The 23,584-nt window shown below is 31.8% G+C and overlaps 2 protein-coding genes across 2 annotated transcripts; both read left to right on the plus strand.

Moving 5' to 3' along the window:
* Nucleotides 1-223: 223 nt before the first annotated feature.
* Nucleotides 224-13,062, plus strand: LOTGIDRAFT_174310 (hypothetical protein; the record flags this gene model as incomplete). Its single annotated transcript, XM_009052913.1, has 9 exons — nucleotides 224-257; nucleotides 605-824; nucleotides 1,663-1,718; nucleotides 3,491-3,550; nucleotides 7,515-7,598; nucleotides 9,052-9,103; nucleotides 9,945-10,086; nucleotides 10,375-10,630; nucleotides 12,905-13,062. 9 exons carry the CDS (start codon nucleotides 224-226, stop codon nucleotides 13,060-13,062), a joined length of 1,062 nt encoding a protein of 353 aa, XP_009051161.1.
* Nucleotides 13,063-17,096: 4,034 nt separating this feature from the next.
* On the plus strand, nucleotides 17,097-19,626 carry LOTGIDRAFT_174311 (hypothetical protein; the record flags this gene model as incomplete). Its single annotated transcript, XM_009052914.1, has 5 exons — nucleotides 17,097-17,156; nucleotides 17,344-17,461; nucleotides 18,018-18,173; nucleotides 18,322-18,492; nucleotides 19,538-19,626. 5 exons carry the CDS (start codon nucleotides 17,097-17,099, stop codon nucleotides 19,624-19,626), a joined length of 594 nt encoding a protein of 197 aa, XP_009051162.1.
* Between the last annotated feature and the right edge of the window lie 3,958 nt (nucleotides 19,627-23,584).

The following is a 23,584-nucleotide window of genomic DNA, read 5'->3' on the forward strand; positions in this document are numbered from 1 at the left end:
AGGACTTCCAACTTCCAACTTCCAAGTTATTTTTTCACTTCCGACTTCCAAGTTTTTTTTTCACTTTATATTGATGAGATCTTGGACAAGTTCGATATTCACGATTTTTCGATGAACGGTTTTCGAGTTATTGCCCTTGACTTAGACTCAGACCTTGTTCGTTTTATGGAATCAAAAAAACTGACATTAATGACTCTCTATCATAAATAATTTTACTGACGTAATGAAGTTTACATTTACAATGGTGATTTATTATTGTACGTTGATATAATAGACGTTCAAGTTGACAATATTATTGATTTAATTATATTCTGCATAAATACGACTAGATCGGAACATACTGAACATTGTGCATGTCGACGTAGGCAATACATTGACAAGCTGGAATTGCTGAGTCACATAATATTTAACTAGTATTTTATAAATGGTCACGGATCCCCTGCTCATGACAGTTCGCTTCAGGGACGATGTTAACAAGTTATTATCTGAAACATTATTGTGCCATAGTGAAAACAAATTGCTTGGTAGATTTATATTATCTATATTATTATCCTTTCTCCAGACATCCTTTCAATAATTTCAATATGCTTTTTTCTCATTTCAGTGGTTATCAGAAGGTGTCCAAGCGTCCATGGTGTATGGCTTCACTTGCCTGGAAGTGGTAATTCTATTACTTCCGTTCGACCATCTAATGGTATTGTCACTTCCTGTAATGGAACAAATAACACATTTATTCTGACGCGGAATAAAAGAGGCCATCGAGATAAATTTGTATTAACGACTTTGTTTCGTTCAACAGTTGTGGACGGCATTGATTTTTTAATGTAAGTTGAATGTTAAAACTTGTTTCATGTGTATATGGCACGGTATGCAATAAGTATATACCATATCATTTTTTTTTAATCTCACGAAATAAATCCAAATGCCTTTGAGAAATATTGATATACCATTATTTTCTTAAAAACTTAGTGAGATATTGTAGATTCAAATACTGAAAATATCATTTTTACTCAATTTGCGAAAATTTGGGTGCGAGATTCTTCACCTGAATTCAGATAGGGAGATGAGGTCAAGGTCACACATGAAACGTGACATGATTGATAAAACTATTTATTATATATTCTTATAAACTCATATATCACGTATTGCATATGATAAATTCCTATTTTATCAGTTCTTCGTGCTGAATTAGAATAACTTTCCTCTCTGGCTATTGATTTGTTGTTGATGTACATTCTATGATACTTAATAATGTACATAATATTAATTAATTCCCAGTTGTATTCCACTCGAATACAAATGCAATATTACAAAAGATTAATCCCACTATATTGTTGAACGCAAATGGTCTTGTTCATGTCATAGTGGGATTAACTAGACCATGCAATATTGAATTTATTCTAATAAAGATGGGTTCCCTTATTTTCAATTATGAAAATGAAAATGTTAATACTTATATGAATAGGAAAGTAATGGTGTTCTAATGACTTGGAAAAATATCAGTTTGTCTCACATGTCCATAATTAATTCATTATTAGCTAAATTAGAAGAGAATTACCAGAAGTATTCCAATGAGACACTGATCAAGAAAGTTCAAAATTTGTGTTTTTGTTTATCCAGACTGTACAAGGAAACCCATCTTTAATTGATTGTCAATTTCAGATTCGCGTATGATTTGAAATTACATGGTACAACCAATACCTTTGCATATAAAATAGGTTTGTATTTTACTTAATTCTGACCTCTATAACTAGTAAGGTTCATTTCAGACCAGTCAAATTAATATTAGACCAATTCTTTTATGAGCTTTAATTTTAATATAGCCACTTCAATTAGGGTCTAAAGACGACCTACTTGTGCATCGCCAGCCAATCAAATTTCAGCCCACTCCAACGCTGGGATTTTGTGACGCGAACAAAAAGGGCTCTCAGAGTCTAATGCTTCTCAGAATAAATTTTTGTTCGCGTCGTCAAACAGATTTATGTTCAAGAAGGCCGTCTTTAGAACCCAACTGAATGTCTAAGTGTCTATATCAACAATACAAGCTAATAAGAAACAGAATAAACGTTTGGTCTAATTTTGATTTCAGTAATACGAGTTCAAGTAACTTGTAAGTGGTGACAGAATCATTTGCAACACAAACACACATAGACGTGTGCGTGACACTTAATGTGAAAGATAAACAATGAAAAAAAATATGTTGAGAATAAGTCCTGTATAATGACACTTACCGATGAATTTAATTCATTTAGGGACCACGTATTTATGACCCAGAGGTTAATTCGCACTTATTTAATGCGTATGTATGATGACACTCATCACTTCTAAATTCTATATCATTTTTCCAAGGAGAAACCATATTTGAAAGATATGTTAGATGAAAGATTTCTGACAATTGGCGTAAATATATAAACGGCGTAAGAACACATTAACAGATGACGTGTCAAATATCACAGTTTTTCCCAGTGAAAGGCAATATTATAATCTTAATTCTGTTCTGTTTCCGATTATCATTATATCACACAGAGAAATCGAAGCGCTAAAAGGTTTTCCACAATGGTGATTGATAATAATGTTGAAATAGTGGGTGGAAAGCTTCGGGAAAAGTTCTGAGTAAAGTTTGATAAAATGCAGACACCAAAAGCATGAAGAAGTCATAGATAAGTTTTAATGGAAAACTTTTTCAGGTTCAAATAATTCTTTGTTGACAACAAATTGTTGAAAATTGAAAAATATTGATTATACAACAACATCGTAACGTACAGAATGTCTTTGCAATTGTCAAGACCCCATCAGGTCATAGTTGACGTGTGAGTTGACGACAATAAATGTTCAAATTGATCAAAACCGAGATAAAGACATTATAATTCTAAACACTAAAACTCAATATATTAATGCTTCCAAAGAATTCTGACTCCGTGTATTAATACTTCTTAGAATTGTGACTAATGAACCAAGCTAAATTGACCCAGTGGAGCATTTCGTAACAGTTTTACTGTCAATTTGTTACTAATGACTAGAAAAAGTATTTCATGCTGACAGAAATGGAGTTATATTTGAAATGGTTGCGAAATCCTGTACGTTTTGATCAATATTTCACATATTTGTCCAGGATGCAACCCGAGAATAATTGGTTGACGGTTCTTAAATATGTCACGATATTTTTTTTTATTTTCTTCTACTTGCTGTGAATTGTGAATTCACTTAAAGGGGTTAATTCGACATAATATTATATTGTAATAATAATACATACAATATGAATATATAAATAACACAATGTTTACCAGCTGAAACATATAGCTAGGGTAAATATATTGCCTGTGCGTTTTTGACACATTCATATCATATGACTAAAGCGCATTTAGAATGAAATTCCATCTGCTATAAATGTCTGCAATTTTATAGTATGCCTTATGTTAAAAAAGCATGATACATTGAATTATGATGATTGGTTAGATCAACTATAGATTTCCTCTTTTAATCATTCCAGATTTACCAGAGGAAACTAGCTACCATTCCAGACGAAAGAGAGATACAGTTTCTCTATCAGGTAACTTAGTTCTATCAACTCAAGGTCTCTGATGCAGCATCATTTTTGAAATTTCAATCTCCGTTGCTTTTCGAAGTATACAATGTATAAGTTTTCCGAAATCTACCATGCAGACTACATCAAAAAACATTAAACGAAATCCAAAACATTATTCAGCCCATCAGCTTAGTCGAGTCCCTTTATTAAAGTCTTTAAGTGGTATTGAAGCTCACCAAATATTTTCAGGGCATTGACATATATCCCCCTTTACATGTCTGGCCTCATACTTCTACCTGTCTTACTTCCTCTGATTTGAAAATACAATGAAAAATGTAATTGAATACAAGATTTCGGTAAATTAAATACCCATCCAAATGATGACAACAACTAATTGTATAACAACATTCAATAACTGTAGACCCTTCAGTATGTTACTAGTCAGTAGGTCAAATATTAAAAGAAAGGTAATAGAATGATATTAACAGTCTGGATTAAGGTTATTAGAATATCTTTTCAAAAAAGTACTAATAACAGAAGTATGATGGCCTATGATTGCAGGAGTGTGTTTGTCATAAAAAAACTATCTTACCTTAAAATTAATAATCAAAATTCAATTCATTTATTTTTACATTTTATTTTACTTTACATTTCATTTTACTTTACATTTCATTATACGCCCACATCTCTCTATGTGGACGTATATTGTCGGCACCCCTGTCCGTCGGTCCGTCCGTCCGTACATCATTTGCTTGTAAACGCTCTGAAACTAGATTTTTTGATGGAATCAAATGAAATTCGGTATGTGTATACATATTCATAACTCTCTGTTAACAAAAGATCAAAATTACAAGCAATTAATCATTAAATGTTTAGATAATTGGAAAAATGAATATTTCGATATTACAGATCATAATGGTCTGTGGGATTTCATAAAATTCAAAATCAGAGAGACGACTATAAAATTTCAAAAAGTAAACAAAAAAATAAAACGTGGACTGAAAAATAATCTAGAACTTGAGATGAAAAAATTAGAAAATGAAATATCAAACACAACCTTTCAAGGAATTATCTCAGAGAAATTGGAACAATTACAATTTAACAAAACTAAGTTAAATGTATTATACGAAAATGAAGTTGCAGGAGCAATTCTTAGATCAAAATTCGATTTTTATGAACAAGGTGAAATTTAGAAAAACAAAATAAGTCAAAATCAACAATCAAAAAATTGACCACAAATGATAGAAATCAGATTTTTGATCAAAAATTAATATTAAACGAAATATATCTTTTTATGAAAAATCTGTATTCTTCGAAGTATATGAAACAAGAAAATTCAATACTAAAAAATAGCAAAACAGGCAAATTGACGACAATGTAAAACATATATTTGAATATAAAGTAGAATTTTGAAATTGATGAAGCAATTAAACTTTTTAAATTCAATAAAACACCAGGAAATGATGGACTAACTATAGAATTTTATTCAACTTTTTGGCCATAAATTTATAAATACCTACTCAACTCGTATAATTTTAGTTTTCAGACACTATCTAGCAGCCAACGTCAGTCTATTATAAAATTGATTCCTAAGGGAGATAAGGACAGATCCTTTTTATCAAATTGGCGACCAATAACACTCGTTAATGTTGACGTTAAAATTTTGAGTAAAGTAATTTCTATTAGACTGAAACCCTTTCTTAACCACTTGTTTCATCCAAATCAAACTGCATTTATACCAGGAAGACATATCCAGGAAAACCTGAGAATTGTAAGTGACATTTTTGAACTTGCTAAACAAAAAAGAATAACTGGATTCCTTCTGGCAATCGATTTTTGTAAGGCCTTTGACAATATCGAACACCCCTTCCTCTTCCAAACTCTTGTCAAATTTGGTTTTGGCAAAAACTTCATCAGATGGGTTAAAACTCTGTATTCAAATATTACGTGTTGCTTAATTAACAATGGATATACTACTAAGTCTTTTAAGGTTAATAGAGGAGTTCGCCAAGGTGACCCCATGTTATCTAATTTGTTTAATTTTGTCATTGAACTTTTATTAGATGCAATCAGAAATAATGAGTGTATTAAAGGCATCAATTTTGGAAAAAAAGCAATTAAATTAATAGCCTTTGCTGACGACATAACTGCCTTCCTCAAAGACTATGAATCTGCAAGACATCTTTTTGAAGTTCTAAAACTATTCAGCCTTGTATCAGGATTAACAATAAATGTAGTAAAACAGAAGCTTTAAATCTTAATATCCCTAAAAATGAATTTGCAAAAATATCAAACTTTGGAGTTAACAAATGTGAAAATCTCATTAAAATTTTTGGTATCTTTTTTTCATTAAGCTATACCTCAAGCTTAAAATTAAATTTTATTGATCTGATCCCTAAAAATGAAAAAATCGTGGATGAGACATAATCTGAGTTTAATAGGAAACCTGCATTATACCGAAAATCCTTTACCCCGCCTCTGTTATAGTGTATTCTAAAGAATTTGTTGACCAGATTGTTTCACTACTGTATAAATTTTTCTGGAATGGAGTAGATAAGTTGAAGAGATGTTTATTGACTAAAAATTATAGAAACGGTGGCTTAAACATGGTTAACTTGAAACTTTTATTAACATGTACTTCAATTTTTTGGATTAAGAAACTGGTATATTCCAATAATCAGACCTGGTTAATACCATATAGATATATAATGAAAAATTAGGAGACTTCAGACTATACCTTTCTTCCTATTTGCATTTATCCAAAAAAATTAGACATTTCTGTTCCATTCTATTCCATGCTATATGAAAACTGGTATGAAATTTATACAAAATTCATTAATGAAATATCAAAACCAAAAGAACAAATTTTATGACATAATATAAACCTAAAATTAAATAGAAATTATCTTTTTGATGAACATCTCATAAATAATAATATACTAACTGTATCGGATATTGTTGAAATTGACCAACAAAAAGAATCTTTCACCTTTAATTTACACATGCATAAGTAAATTTATTAATTGTGCAGTTCAATACTTAAAAGAAAATGATGCAAAAGATAATGATATATTAGTTTATAAAGAATCAATAGAAAAAATTTTAGATACAAATTTAAACAAACTGTATAAATGTAATTTTAAAAACATTTCATCTAAAATTATTTATGATAAGCTTATAAATATATAAACTATAGTAAACCTGCATGTGTGAAGAAATGGGAAGATAGGTTAAATATTAAACTTTCAGATCAGGATATTGAAATATTATTCAAAAATATAAATAAAACCTAATTCCAGACACCGTTCATTTATGTTTAAATATTTACATCATATTGTATTTACGAATACTAAACTTTTTAAAATGAATATTGTAACCTCAAATTTATGTGATTTCTGCAACTCTTATTTGGAGACAACAGAACATCTTTTTATTTTTTGTTACAAATCACAAGAATTATGGGATGAAATAAGTAAAATATTTGATCATAATAATTTCAACATTGAACTGACAACTAATTTAAAACATTAAGGTATTTATGACGATAATAATCAAATTAACTTTATAAATCATTTAATATTACTTACAAAGTTATTTATATTCAATTCAAAAATTAGTGAAATTAGTAAAATTAAATGTAAAGTTAAATGTAATGTAAAGTGAAAGTAAAATGAAATTTAAAGTAAAATGAAATGTAAAGTAAAAGTTAAATGAAATGTAAAGTAAAATAGAAGATATTTTTCAATTCAAAATTTTGACATTTTTTGACATTTTAGTTGAAATATTTGGGAGGGAAATTTGTTTCTATTCAAAGTATAAATATCTATATACTTATCAACACCAACTACCAACTACTACGACTACCAACAACTACCTAGTTTGCGATATTAGCATCTGCTGGAAGCGAACGTTAACTTGTCATCTACTAACCAACCATCAAGGCTAAGTCATTCTAAGACTATTAGTTCTGATTTCTTTTTTTTTTTAGCTGAAATTCAATTTCACTTGAAAGTGAATTTTGCATTTACGGACGAATGTGTGAAGAGAGCAGATGATTTTATTGCTCGTTGTTGTAAGATAGGAAATTGAAGTTTTATGACTTATATGTGGACTAGGTAGTTATTACCCTCAGGAAAGTTAATATAGCTCACGTGTAATTCTGGAGATAGTTATATTATGTTGAAAGGTAATTTAGTGAGAAAAGTAGATTTGAAACGATCGATTTAGTTTCTACAAGACATACTAATATATATATGGGACTAGAATTATCTCGGGTCCTCTTTACTCTCACATCAGCTGGGGTCAAAACATGACATTCCATTTGTCTAGGGAATCGAACGTTTGTTGAACATATGTCATGTACGAATCCTTGTATCACCCAACATCTGAAATTTCTCAATTAATGGACTCGTCTTAGGCAATGCTATAATACCAGAAATAACGTGTTTGAATGTACTATATTTCATATTAAATGTTCTCTAAACACAATATAATGTTAAAATTTCTATGACCATGGACAATGTCAGTTTCAGACAATATGCTATTTTGAAGACAACTGAAGCAGTTTGAATTATACCGTAATAAAAAATAAGCTTCTTGGATTCTTGAATTGACAACGATTGGGCGAATCCAGTCGTAGAGTGGCATCACGAGTTCAATCTGGCTAGCAACACTCGTGACAAGAACTAAGTGTTTCATTTCCAATAAATAGTTTTTGGATAAACATGATACATTAAATGTAACTGTCAATGGTATTTTACCGTCACAATATCATGTTCATTCAATTATACTAAATTGTATCTGTGTTTTCTAAATCGTGTTTTGTTCTAACAATTCTCTTGTCAACATAATTCAATTTTCTATCAATTTTCTCCGAACACTCATCTCAGTTCTCGTAAACTTTAAAGATACGAAATTCAAAGCAAACACATGGAACTAAATTTTTCTATAAAATAAACAATTTGATAATGTCAAGAAAAACTGAAGCTGACTTGAGGAGGGTATAACGAGAATATAATGGAAGCTTAGAAACATTATCAGAATTATACACAAACATCATTAACAAGCTTTCTATTGACATTTAAAGCGATTGGGAGATTTAGCCAGAATTAGCGAGATGGGGAGATATCCGGTTCAGACAAATTTTATACTGTTTCTACACGAGAAACGAAAGTAAACTTTTGAACATAATGATTGTTAATGTCTTAGCCTTGTAACACGTCACGTCAATCTTATAGACTGAAGATTTTATTTTCCCAATGAGGCTATATGGATTTCAGCTAATTTGTTACTCTATGCTCTTCGCAGACTTCTGGCTTATTGTTTGTTTCAGTTATATTGAATAGCGAAAAGGAGGTCGACACGTGTTAAACGACATATTAGTACCGATAAGTCGAGTCATTTCTCGAAATTAAGATACTTTTAAGATTTAACTCCATACCTCTGCTAGTTTTCTAGATAAAACATAAATTCATTCAACCTGCAGGTTATCTATTTCTCTGATCTTTTCTTCTTTTTTTTTTTAGATGGAACACCACTTAAACCAAGAGACTGTGGGAAAGAACTTACTTGTATAAGGTACTCTTCTTTTAAAAGAATTCAAACTACATGCCATTTTCTATCCTTTTACCCAAAGTTGGTCTTACACGGATTCAAAATTGAATTATGATTTTCAATTACGCGAACCAATGTTCACCCAAATTTCCGCAATTTTTAGTTTGTTAGTTTGTCTTAGCACCGAAATTTTCCATTTTATTAATAGTACAAATAAAGACATTGAGTGACAGGCTCTAGGACTATGAAGTATGTTTACAATGAGAGTCATATAGTCTAGACAAGAACAATTGAAAATAGATTAAAGGTAAAATTAGATGAAATATTATTGAAGAATTGAAGCATGATTGGCATGGCCATGATTTTTTTTACGACAAATCATTTGATCAGAAAGCGTGTTTTCCCATTTATTCGTGTTTCCCCATTTATTGTCTGATTTGGCTAATACGACATGTGGAAATAATTATGTTATTGAGTCAGATAGAACCAATCATCTCTGTATTCAGTTGACGCTTTCATTATACAGTTTTCTGGAAAGCATTTTGTTGCCGGAAGTAAGTTCTTGGTATACTAAGACTAGTTCAACCAGTTAGGAACATTTTTCTTGGCTGATAAAAACTGTTATAATTTTGCTTTTTGTTCCTACGTTATCGGTATCATAACAATAATGCGATGGTTACTGAAAAATATCAATGGAGCCCACAAAACTCAAAACTGTTTATCGGTTTATGTTTTAGTTTTTGATAGATTCTGCCAGCGATGCAAAGCCAATTTAAATTCGGTGTAAATTTCACATGCTGCTTCCTGTTAATTGAAGGGTAACTGGTGGTAAAATGTTTTTTATGGACTAATTTGTAAATTGCAGGTTTGGTTCTCCAGAATGTGCTCATATGGAATGTCAGTATTTTGTGTCGTATAAAACTCTTGGCCCTAGTGACGTGGAGATAGAGATCAGTGCTGAAACTATGGGCTGGGTGGCGATAGGTTTCTCCTCTGACGACAGTATGGTAAGTATGACACAAGCCTGCAATCACTTAAAAACATTGTTTGTGACCTATCCTATGTCACGATACTAGAAATTGAGGATATGCATTGAATATCAATAAACCAGATTTAAAGAACTTTCAAGAAAACGCCGTTTAGTCTGTAGATATTTCAAACAAGCTAATTAGAAACAATACACCATGTCTTCAATTTTAAGATCCCTTTCAACAACACTGTTATATTAAATACATGTAATGTAAGTTTAAAACGTTGGTAAATACTATGAAAGCTTATCACTCGCTACATTTTAGGGAGGAAATGACGACGTGTTGGTGTGTAAGCGTAAAACAGATTTTAACGAAGATGTAGAAGCAGTGGCTATGACGAATATCGTCCGCCATGCTCGACCTGAACCTAAAGACAGCAACTTTAACCTGACTGCTGCCAGATATAGAGACGGTTTCATTTACTGTAAAATTACCAGACCATTAAAGATCAATAAAGATGATCACTTGGATCTATTCAATGAATGGTATCAACTGTATGCACGTGGTCACATTACGAGCAGTAAGTAGAACACTGAATATAATTACGGAGAAATACATCTTAAAGTGATCATTGTGTTTGGCAAAACGTGAACATTCAAAATATGTTCTACTGGTGTGTTCTGTAGTTAATTGATTCTACGACAGCATTATTACACCCATTCTACAGTGTATACTAATTTGTATACAAGGGAGTATTTCGTCAAGGCTTGATATACCTCATAGAAAATTTTGCATCATTTTTTTCTGCAAACAAAGGATAATGATTTGGTCTCTCTAGTGATTTTGAAACCCGTGTATCCAATCAAATGCTTTCAATACGTGTTTGATATTCATTGAAAGTTTGACAACCACGAATAAGTTGATTATTTCAGACAACCCAGCTGTAGATAGATAACAGTAATGAAGGAAGTTGCAATCCCGATAGAGATTTCGTAAATTATCAGTAGAAAAAAAACCTTGCATGTTAAATTGTTAAACCATTGGTGCAGAATAGATTGCTCATGTCATTTTACAAGATGCATAATATTTTATTAAATAATATAAGAATATTATCTTCATGCATAACACCAATAATTTACTTAGTTGGCGATATTTCCTAGAAATCCATCAAACTTGTCTTCTTAATAGTATTAATGTTGGTTCATTATTAATGGATAGATATTTTCCAGCTGAATTATATATCGGAATTTCTTATAAAATGTCTCTGGTAAACGTCAAGAAAAAGTCAGAAATAATGAAACGGTTCTAATGAATGCCAGGACTAATCGTTTATTACGAAATATTACGTCAGATCGGCATGTATTTGCGTGAGTTCGATTTTCTTTTTCGATCGGGGTTAGAAAATCCAAATGATAGAATAGATACTGTTAAAGTTGTGATATATTTATCAAGGTGGAGGATTTAAACATTTTTGGAACAGAGGAAACAATTCATGAACTTTCCAGATCCAATCTCTTAGAAGCCTGACAGTAAATATCCTATATTTAGATAGAAATCATCGAGCTAGTTTATGATAAATTAGAAATTGAACTGTGATAATCAGGACTATTGAGTCTCGACTATCCTGGCATCTCTTTATATTTGACATTTCAACCGTCTTAATATTCGACCACCGAGGATTATAAGGAGACTGAAAACGTCAATATTGCCGACTGGCCTTAATTTCTATTTAACTAAATTGTCAAGCACTTCTCTCTTGATTGTGAAACAAACGAAGAGAGTAGACGACCTCCCCCTGGTCTGACACAAACAGGGTTAAAGGAAATGTTTCGTCTAAATATATATCTATAAAAAGGCAATAAAAACCACGCTTAATCTTTGAACTTTTTTTTTATATCTTTAAGGCTATATTTGTGCACATAAAAACAAACTAGTAACCCTTTTCTACGTTAATACAAAGGATTGCATTTTGCAACTACATTTGAATCATAATTTAAAACGAGAATTATTCCAAACATTTCCTTATAATACAATCGAATATTTAAATTTACGACTGATTGAATGTTATCCGAGAGACTTTGGTAGATTGATTGCGTAATTTTATAATTCAGGACCTCAATTCGGATCGATATCTTATTAGGCTTGTTTGCAGCGGAAGGTAATCATTATTGCCACGAATATAAATTTGATGGAATTTTGTCCAGTTTTATCAAGCACTAACCGGCTGAACCTTTACAAACCACATATTACTAAAACAATTTATGATATATGAAAACGTAATATATCATTCAGATAACCACCCTTCTGGTTTGCTTGTTCAATGCACTATATCATTCATTCTCTGCGATACTGACACAAATATTTATCAAGGTTTGGGTAACTTGGAGCAGTTTAATTACTGCTAAGTTGATTTATAGCCATCACCGTTTATTCTACGGTTATTTCATGTTTGATCTATATTTGATTTGTCATGTTAAAAGAGATGGTCGACATGCGGAAAGTTGTAATCTAAGCAAAACTAAATATGTTAATGATGCAAATAAAAAATGTGGATGTAGTCTCCCCCCCATTAATAACTTTATAGATTTATCAAATATATATTAGTATCCAAATGGAAACACTGAATGGCAGCAGTTTAAATACCACACCTAAAGTCTTCTAACTCTGGAGTCGCGACATAGAACTGTAAACGTGAAGATATAAGTGTGGTAGATTCCTAGCCTCTGGAGTGTGGAATGCCTAAAAATTGTGTCAAAACATATAGCCAGAGGGGCCGTGTGATTAAATCAAGTCGCGCATCAGAGCTATTTTTTCATCATACAAATTGTTAATGATTATATGTTTTGTATTTCAGCGGGAGTGATGTTACAGCACGATGAAATTCCACCAACCTCTGATAATAAAATATCAGTTATTGTACCAGTTAATATACAGAATTCCATGGCAACGTCATTAATAACTTCTTATATGGTTGTTATTCTTCCAGTTATTGCCACCTTCTTTGTCTCATGAAGACACGTGGTGATTTTCTAGAACATTCTGAAGCTCGTGGCCGTGTTGGTGGTGTACCGTCGTTAAGAAAAAGATGGGTTTGTTTTAGTATGTCGGAAACTGTTTTGATATTTTAATGGTTTTTTTTGTCCTTTTATAACTTTATGTGTTATAATTTTAATCAGCTGCGTTGTCCATCTGTTTATTATCCTAAGGATCCTCGGAACAAGTATTGGATAAATTTCCAGATATTGGTAGCGATGGAAATCTCACTTAAAATTATGAAAATCTATTTATCAGATAGCTTTAAGATATATTTGGAGTGAACACTCTAAGTTCAAATGTTATAGCCATAAGAGATTAGGACTATCGGTTTCCATTTCAAGGGCGAGAATTTATGGAGTGGATGTGTGTACAGTCACAAACAGGTAACGTGACAAGAATATGAAAATATGAAACTTTTGCATAATTTGGTTGTGATTGAGACAAATTTTGTTCAATCTTTTTTAAATGTGTTTATATCCTACATCACCTGATGTTTTTATGTTATTATATCCTACATCAATTGATGTTTTTATGTTATTATATCCAACATCAATTGATGTTTTTATGTTATTATATCCTAGATCAATTGATGTTTTTATGTTATTATATCCTACATCACTTGCTGTTTTTATGTTATTATATCCTATATCAATTGATGTTTTTATGTTATTATATCCTACATCAATTGATGTTTTTATGTTATTATATCCTAAATCACTTGATTTTTTTATGTTATTATATCCTACATCAATTGATGTTTTTATGTTATTATATCCTACATCAATTGATGTTATTATGTTATTATATCCTAGATCAATTGATGTTTTTATGTTATTATATCCCACATCAATTGATGTTTTTATGTTATTATATCCTACATCACTTGATGTTTTTATGTTATTATATCCTACATCAATTGATGTTTTTATGTTATTATATCCTACATCACTTGATGTTTTTATGTTATTATATCCTAGATCAATTGACGTTTTTATGTTATTATATCCTACATCAATTGATGTTTTTATGTTATTATATCCTACATCACTTGATGTTTTTATGTTATTATATCCTAGATCAATTGACGTTTTTATGTTATTATATCCTACATCACACGATGTTTTTATGTTATTATATCCTACATCACGTGATGTTTTTATGTTATTATATCCTACATCACTTGATGTTTTTATGTTATTATATCCTACATCACTTGATGTTTTTATGTTATTATATCCTAGATCAATTGACGTTTTTATGTTATTATATCCTACATCACCTAATATTTTTATGTCATTATATCCTACATCAATTGATGTTTTTATGGTATTATCTCCTACATCAATTGATGTTTTTATGTTATTATATCCTACATCACTTGATGTTTTTATGTTATTATATCCTACATCAAGTGATGTTTTTTTGTTATTATATCCTACATCACCTAATGTTTTTTTGTTATTATATCCTACATCAAGTGATGTTTTTTTGTTATTATATCCTACATCACCAAATGTTTTTTTGTTATTATATCCTACATCAATTGATGTTTTTATGGTATTATCTCCTACATCAATTGATGTTTTTATGTTATTTGAATTCATCTGTTAGGATTTTATGTTGTAGTTGTGCGGTGAGGTTTGCATTATTAGTGCTCATTTTGAATAAACTCTGTCGTATTTCCAATGCGGCTAGTATAGCAAGCAAATTGTTACTTTAGTATCTATTATTGCTATGCTATCTTACTGTCGTGATTTGCCATCTTCGATATTAGGACTCATGGTTTTCGAATGTGGCTGAAGTTTTGGTTTAGAACTAGTTGATTCCAATGTTACGATTACCGTTGCGCATATACTACATTGTCTACTTCTCAATAGAAAATATTCAAAGTGTATAATTTGTTAAAAGTCGATAACCACGTATAGTTCATCAATATTCATTCATAGCTTCTAGTCAATGTTGTGATATTTTGTGTGGACGTTTCAACCGAAACCTATGCCTTTTTCTCAATAAATCCTTTGTATATGACATTTATTTGTTACTATGTATTTGCCATATTCTTGTCAGTGCATTAATTATTAAATTATGTCATTATTATATCCTTAATTGGTTTGAATCATTCGTCATAGCAGCATTCTCTCACTACCGATTCAACTTGAATCGACACCATATAATGATGTGACAGAAACAGAAGGTACCACGTGATACTAGTGATTGTCGTCCCTAGATCCACGTGAGTAGTACCAACATTAAAATGAATTAAATAATGAAACACAGTTTTATGGTGTACTACTTCCTTGTTTTATTGTACACAACGTTTCAACAATCTACATTGTCATGATCAGGCGAAAGGTATTGTACAATAAAACCATACATTTGTGTATTTAATGTGATCTCTACCCCTAAATGTCACTTATTTTTTAAATGGAAGTCATCGACTTCCATATCTGTTGCAACCGACCAATTAGTATAGCTCAACTCGAATACCCCCGTGACATAAGAAGCCAAACCTCATACGTAGACAGTGATCATATTTTTGTCATGTTTTAAGATCTTTGTTCCTGGAAAAGCCCGATGTCTCTTACCGAAAGTTACATTATGTATCTGGTTTCGTGGTGATGGTTAAGACACCTTAGTCAATGTGAACTAACCCTCCAGTTCAGAAGAACATAACCTAATTGTACCAATAGTAGATGTATACAAAATCAACAGGCTATAAGTTTCAATATTATGCATTCTTAACCAAAAGACTTAAAATGGTCTGTAGTACACAATTAAATCTTTATTTACCTTTAATACTGCTATCGCTGTCTAAAATCAATACATAGCAATAACTTAAAAGAGTAATTGTTGATATGATATGTTGCTATAGAAATATGTTATATATTTTATACTCGAACATTCAGACGTTATACGTACAATTCAAGCGATTAATTCATGTATATGACACATCGCAAATGATATGGGTTTAAGCTGACATAATCGTCAAACAGATTTTGGCAGTAGTCTTCCAAGGTTCTTTCGAATACACTCTGAGGTAAATTCGAGTGGTGGACACAAACCAAAATATGTTTTTTATGATCTTGTCACTTGTCACATACTCTGCTGGTAAACATACTCGCCTGGTTTCCAACAGCTAAATCTCCCTTACAACTCTGTCACAGTTCCTCCAGGCTTCTTCAAACTAATCAATTGCTTTAAGACATTCAATAATACTGAATGAAATATAAAATAGATCTCATTTAATTCTGCAACCATTAAAAAAGGCAATAAATATCAGGATAATCAAGTCTACTAGTAGTCTTGGTAGAGTAAACACAAAGTATCAAAGAAACAATTGAATAGTGATCGATTTATTTGTCATTTCTATACAGAACACTTGGTGATTGTAACTATACCAGAGTTATTCTATACTGTAGTAGTCGTGATGATGGAAATCGCAAGAGGAACTTATCATACATCAGACTAGTGTAACATTAAGTGATACCCTATTCGAATATTCGGTAGTGTGAAGATTTCAACAGGATTTGACAGTGGTTTGATTGTATGATTTGACGTTCGGTTTTATTTCAAAATTTCAAAACAGACTTTTGTGTTCTGCTGTGTAAGGGGACATAACTGACATTCAGATAAGCGAAACCTTCACAGGTCCCACAAAAAATACTTTCGACGTACAATTTTTGAAATACCAACAAAACCATTGTCGTTGGCAAATTAATTTTCCCGTCTGACTGTCTCATGCGTAAAATGGTTAACCAATGTGTGTCCATGTTTGAAGTTTTTAATCTTTCTGAACGTTTATGCCTTTCATTCTCGAATTGGAGGTTAATCAAATAAAGCTTGATTTTAGATTTGGATACTCTGGATAGTCTCAGAATGTGGAACAGAAAAGTACCTACCTCGAACATTTATTTTTGACAAGTATAGTTGTTTTATCTTGAGACTGCCATTAATATAAAATAAATGGATTGACAATGAACTCCACTAAACAGATCAATAGAATATTGAAAATGGATGTGGTATTAATTTTATTAATACAGATTGTATACAGTCTAGCTACCACTGATAAGGTAATATAATCACAAACACTGTATTTGATATACGGGTATATATTTAGTCCAACATAGAGCTTGATGATATTATCTCTATACTGAACGTAATTTTTGACAGTTAGTACTTGGTTTATTTATCAACCAACTTGTTTTATTTCTATTTCGTTGGCAGCTTATAGTTATAATGCCCATTTAATTATATCAGGGTCCGAGTAAAACTGAAAGTAAGAAAGATGAAGGTTTGACAGTAGAAACGGAAGTTTTAGGTCCGTTACGAGTATGGCATTTGGTATTCATCGTGGGTACAGTTCTTATTATTGTTAGTAAGTATGAAAAGTATTTATTTTTTTTTTTAAATTATTTTTTAATCGAATCGGTAGTTAAAGGGACATAACTTTGGAAACAACATTCGATTATTGGTATTAACTGCGACTAAATTCTTCTTCTTCTTACTTTGTCCATAAATGCACATCTGCCCAATGCTGTTCCGGTGTTAAGAACACATCACTAATATATGTCACACAATTATCAGGGTGTGCAAGTCGAGTTGACCTCTGTTGTGTTCACTTATCGATGCGAAGCTTTAGATGGAATAACGGACCAGTTTATGCAAGTCGATAGACTAAAAAAGAAGAATTTGTGCTAAACAAAACTTACATATTTTAAAAGCAGGCCAACACGTATAATGAAGAAATATCAGAACTAGCCTACTCAACTGTCTACTGTAACTCTTAATGTTGCTGCCGCCAAATACATGGCGTATAATTGCAAAGGCATTTCACTCTCCTCGACTAGACTGTATTTAGTTCAAATCTCCTCAATGGCGTCTTCCCCAAATAAAGCTCTTCATTGGTCAACTTAAGTATAACTTTTTTTCAGTGGTAATTGTTTGTTGTTGTTTTGATTTCCGAATGCCAAGAACTCGTCAAGAAATAGAAGAGAGTTATAAAAAACGTCTAGTCAATGCTAAATATCTGGATTATTTAGAGAAGCTTCCAGAAGGTGTTCCAAAGAACAACATTCCAGCCAAACATGGTAATTTTAATCAATACGCTAATGGTATAATCGAAAGCTATGTGATTATAAGTAACTACCAAATCAACCTAAATACACATTGTTTCGATCAACAAATAATGGTGTCATATTGCTTTTTAATTGTTAATTTCTATATTGTGATTTGCAGATCATAAGCAATTGAAACAATCCAGACCTACAAGAACATCTACGGTCAACGCAGCGGAAAGACAGACAGACAGTAATGGTAGACGTAAGAGAGGTCGTACAAAAATTGACGAAACTGCTATTGAGGAACAGCAAGGTATGATGAAAGCTATTTCGAACAAGCGTCATTTAGGTGAGTAAAAAGTACCAAGTAGATATCATAAACCATTGCTTGAAGAGTCCTCAACAATCTGAAAAAAAACTTATTCTCTAAGCGTATCTGAATCCTATTTCAAAAACGTACTATTACTGAAGCTTTTTCGTGATAATTTTGTACAATTTTTAAGGCCGAATCCTATTCAAAAAGAACAAAATACATCTAGTAGCTTTCGCGTAATAATTTTGTAGAATATAAAGAGTCTATAAGGTCATCTGATTTAATCCTATTCAAAAAGAACAAAATAAATCCATTTACGTGGTACTCTTGTACAATATTTTGCAAAATACTCTCCGAAAATTATTGTTCGCAAACCGTCGGTGCATGTAAGATTAACAAAATATAGATTCGGCTGCGATTACTATAATACTGTTATGATAGTTAAAGCGAACACCGTATCGACTATAATTTATATCAATAATAATATTTATACAGCGGTCTCCAGAGATCCTATATCAATTACATTTACTTTTCGTTACAATAACCCATCTAATATTCCATGGTCTAAATCAATCCTCCCACTTATTTCTTTTCTTACAATATGGTTAATTATAGTGAATTTCAAATTCAGTGCAAATAATAATAATATTAATGATAAATGTATAGAATGATATCAATAAGGAATCTTGCTCACTACTGCTTTTAAGCACAAAATCCCTTTGCATATAACATATAACATATTCATGTTTACCTCATTGGTCGATAGTCAAATGGGCTTTTTAAGAGTTGGTATTCTGTCGGAACTCTAGTTTAAGGAAATATTAGTTATATGTAACAAGTCACCAATTTTTTCTCATAGTGAAATTAACCTGATTTTGTTTGATGTCTGCATTATACATTTCTGGTTTCAATTCTGATCATTATATTGACAACAAGGCTAAACTTGATATTACTGGGTTACTAGATGTCCTCTGCATTAGTAATGGTTAGAACACCTAATACAATATTTTGGGCCATTTGAGTACAGATGCTCTTCTAATAAATTCTTTCAAATTGTTACAAATGGTTTATGTTATTTCAGGAGAGAGTAAAACAAGACCAAGTACAGCAGCCATGAATAGAGCCATGTCTTCTTTACCTCGAAACACAACAGAAAACATCCGATATTGACCATTGGATATTGAACACTGTCTTGGTAGTGTAGTACTTTTTCAAAAATGTACATCAATATTGTTTAACGATTTTAATTTGGAATTATTGACAGATATCTGTACAAATTATTTAATTCTTTTTCAAATTCGAATAAAATATTCCAAACTGAAATTGATTTTTACTTTGGATTATAACTAACGAGGAAATGTTCTAGATAAATTTCAATGATTAAAATATACAATACATGTTTTTGTTTTGAAGACAGGTGTCAAATAATATGACATAACAAAGCTTCGATAAAATTATGATATAGGTCATTGGCGGGAATTATAGACACTGCTTCACATGAACATTACATGCAGACGATGTAGATGTCAAGCCTTGCAACAATACATCGTCCAAATAGTTTCACCATAGGACTTCGTCTGCCACAGACTTCGAGTTTAATCATGGCATTGGTAACATCCACAGTTGACAGGTTCCATAACTGAAGTAGTTCTTACTCCAGGCATCAGGTCACCGTCATAGTAGCATTCATCAAGTACGATAACTCTTGACACTAATTCTCTTTCACGACAGCATTTACAATTCTTAAAAGACAAAATCATATTGCGAATCCTTTGAACCAACTTATATTATAAACTGAAGCCTGTGTCCATCATAAGGCAGTGAAATGATTTTTAAAAGATTTAGGCGATATTTTTGAAAATCAGGTTTTAAATGCAAACTGACGCAACTGATTTCTGTTTGTATACTGAGATTCCCCTTTTTTAAATGATTAATAATTTGAACCCCTGTCATATAAGTCCTCTATCTCCATCTTCCGATGCTTTTATCATGAATGAAAATGATTTACCTTTTTCAGTCCTCTGTGATTTCTAACGCTGGGCGATACGCTCGAATCGCACACCCCTTCACATTTGTTGACACGTAACTTAGCGACACAACTCAGCACATACTCGGTTCCCAGATGCTCCTCTGTAATCTCCTTCACAATTTCCACTTCTGTCGACAAGGTGCGGCACTGGTTGGTTGGATTTGACAAAGTTGCCATGGTAACAACGATGGTTAGTATGTAGATAAATAATTTTCTCGTATTAATTTCCATTTCTGAAAATAACAGATATAAATAACCAATTAGCTTACAGATTGATTAAAAAACAGTTAGAACATCACACTGCAAAGTGTTGTAGTGAATAATTGTTAACATAATTAGCGTGTTCCCACGACCGCTTTCAAACTGGCCATTTGTTGTGCGGATGGTGTTTGACAATAATTCTGTTTAAAACAGTTATTTAGTTTCAAACCTGGATGATATCTTTTACACAAATTCGCTTAATAACGCTGCCGATCGGTCTGTGGGTGATTTTTTAGCGTATCAGCTGAAATCCACACAGTCGTGGAATGTTAAATCATTTTGATTATTTTGTTTTGCTTCTGAAAAAACTGAATTGAATTGTCAACGGAGAAAATTGTTCAGAGATCGCCGATCAATCTAATCAGTAATGTCCATCCGGGGCGACCTGAGGAGAATGTTTGAGTAGGATGTTTAACTAATTTGGAATAGAAAGATAATTCGCTGCTATATAGATATGTGGAATTTATTTCAAAGTAGCAACAGCGACAGTTTTAAACCTCGCTTTGATAAATGTGGGTAAATGGAATTCCGATGAGGAATAGACCCATACCGTCATGTACAATCAAATAACAGCATTTCCAACTGGTCAATTATCAAATGGTGTAATAACGTCAATGGATGAATCTTTGCGATGTTGTAATAAACAATGGGTGGTCTGTTAAAATTAGCTTTTCACTGTTCAGTCGAAGGATATAATGAATTGAAAATTTAAAAAAGGTCTCTCGAGAAGAAAAAGAGGGCAAGGTTGTGTGGTGTCTATTGTTTTATCTCTTTGAATGTTAGGTCGGTCAATCCATCGCGATCCATCATAGCTTTCAGTAGCGATGTTGAAAGATATGACCAAATTGTAAATCATTACCCTAATTAAAACTTTCATTTGCATCATAAAGTGCATGTTTACATACTAGCTTTTAATTCACTATTTGAAAAAAAATTACAAAAAGAGTGAAGTTTTACATACGACCATGAAATCCACTATTGGGAAGGAAGAACTTGATATTCATGAGTCCTGTCAAGTCAGTGATATTTGGTTGACTGAAGTCGGTGAATGACTTGATCACCGGGAAATCTTATTTCGAAATCCTCCAACATCTTCATTTAAATTACAAATTCCCCTCAATTATTATCAGGTTTCTTAATATAGAGCGTGTTTCAAGATACAAGACCAGATAGACTGGTTCTTTTGTAAATTTTAGCTTATTTCTTAAATTCCTATGCTGATTTTTATGAAACATTTACAATTTAAATGAACACTAATTATACTGTAAAATTGATTGTCATATTGGATGCAAAATCAGATGAAGAATGGTTTTCAGTCAGTTAAGTTAAAGGAGAAAGGTTTCCTACTAAAGACTTACGAATCTTCTAAGTTCAAATTATGGAATTTATTTCCCACTCATTCCATCCTTTATGCTCGGGCCTTATAGGCCTACAGTTGTCCAAGTGTCGATATCGATTTCGTGAATTTGGACTGTCAGAGTAAATTTAAATCGTCCCAATGAATCTTGACAACTAGCTTTTTAGATTAACTTAATTCAAATATTGGGCGTTATGTTTTGAAAAAAAGCAGACAAGGATTTGTTTTCTTTCCTGAAACATCAATTCTTAACCATAGAACGAGTAGCCATTTGTTGTTTTGAAGGTTTGAGTCGAAGAAGAGATATTTATCATACCTGAAGAAGCAAATTCCGTTTTCACGTTTTTCGTGTTAAACTAATTTCAGATTTTGTGTAGCACCGACTCACGATTCTCTGACACCTGACTTATCCAAAAATTCAAATAAGCAAAAGGAAATCATGCATAAATAAAATCCTTGAAAACTAACTTTGTCATAAATATTTTTTGAAATGTTAAAATCTGTCATATTGGTATTATTTGGTACGATATCATGGTGTTTTAAATATGTATTGTCTGGTACGCTATCCTGTTGTGTTGTATTGGTAGGCATAATGTCCGTTGTCTTGGTGTGTTTTATAGCTATGGATACTTTACGTTGACTTGGTGTATGGATAAGGTACGTTATCTAGGACTGGTATTGTTAGTTACATCATCTTGGTTTATACAATTATTGTTTGGTACGTTGTCTTGGCGTGTTATATAAGTATTGTTTGGTACGTTATCAGGTACGTTGTCTTGGCGTATTATATAGATATTGTTTGGTGCGTTATCAGGTACGTTGTCTTGGCGTATTATATAGATATTGTTTGGTACGTTATCAGGTACGTTGTCTTGGCGTATTATATAGATATTGTTTGGTACGTTATCAGGTACGTTGTCTTGGCGTATTATATAGATATTGTTTGGTACGTTATCAGGTACGTTGTCTTGATGGGTTATAAAGATATTGTTTGGAACGTTATCACGGTGTTACAGTATTGTTATATAATTAATTTTGGAAAAGTTTAAAATCTTATAAACCTAGAAACGAAATATTCCCTAACATATCACCAGAAGAATGGGCTAACTACTTTAAAGAGTTACTGAATCCGTCACCTGCCACCATCAATAGTGAATTTTCACACGAAACTTTCTTACATGTCAATTCTTTTGAAAACACTTGTGCTAACACAGCATGTGAAACAGATTTTATATTAAACGGCAGAATACAAGAACAAGAAGTGATGAAACGTATAAAGAAAATGAAAGCAAGTACATGACCTGGTATGGAGGATATTGGAATCGATTTTATAAAATCTTGTTGTTCACAATTAACCCGTATATTGACTCTATTGTTTAATGCAATATTTGATAGTGGTCGTTTCCCCAGTTCAAGGTCGAAAGCATTGATATCCCCTTTGCATAAAAAGGCTCCAAAAGCGATGTGAATAATTACCGTGG

Source organism: Lottia gigantea, assembly GCF_000327385.1.
Source record: "Lottia gigantea unplaced genomic scaffold LOTGIsca_191, whole genome shotgun sequence".
NCBI lineage: Eukaryota > Metazoa > Mollusca > Gastropoda > Lottiidae > Lottia > Lottia gigantea.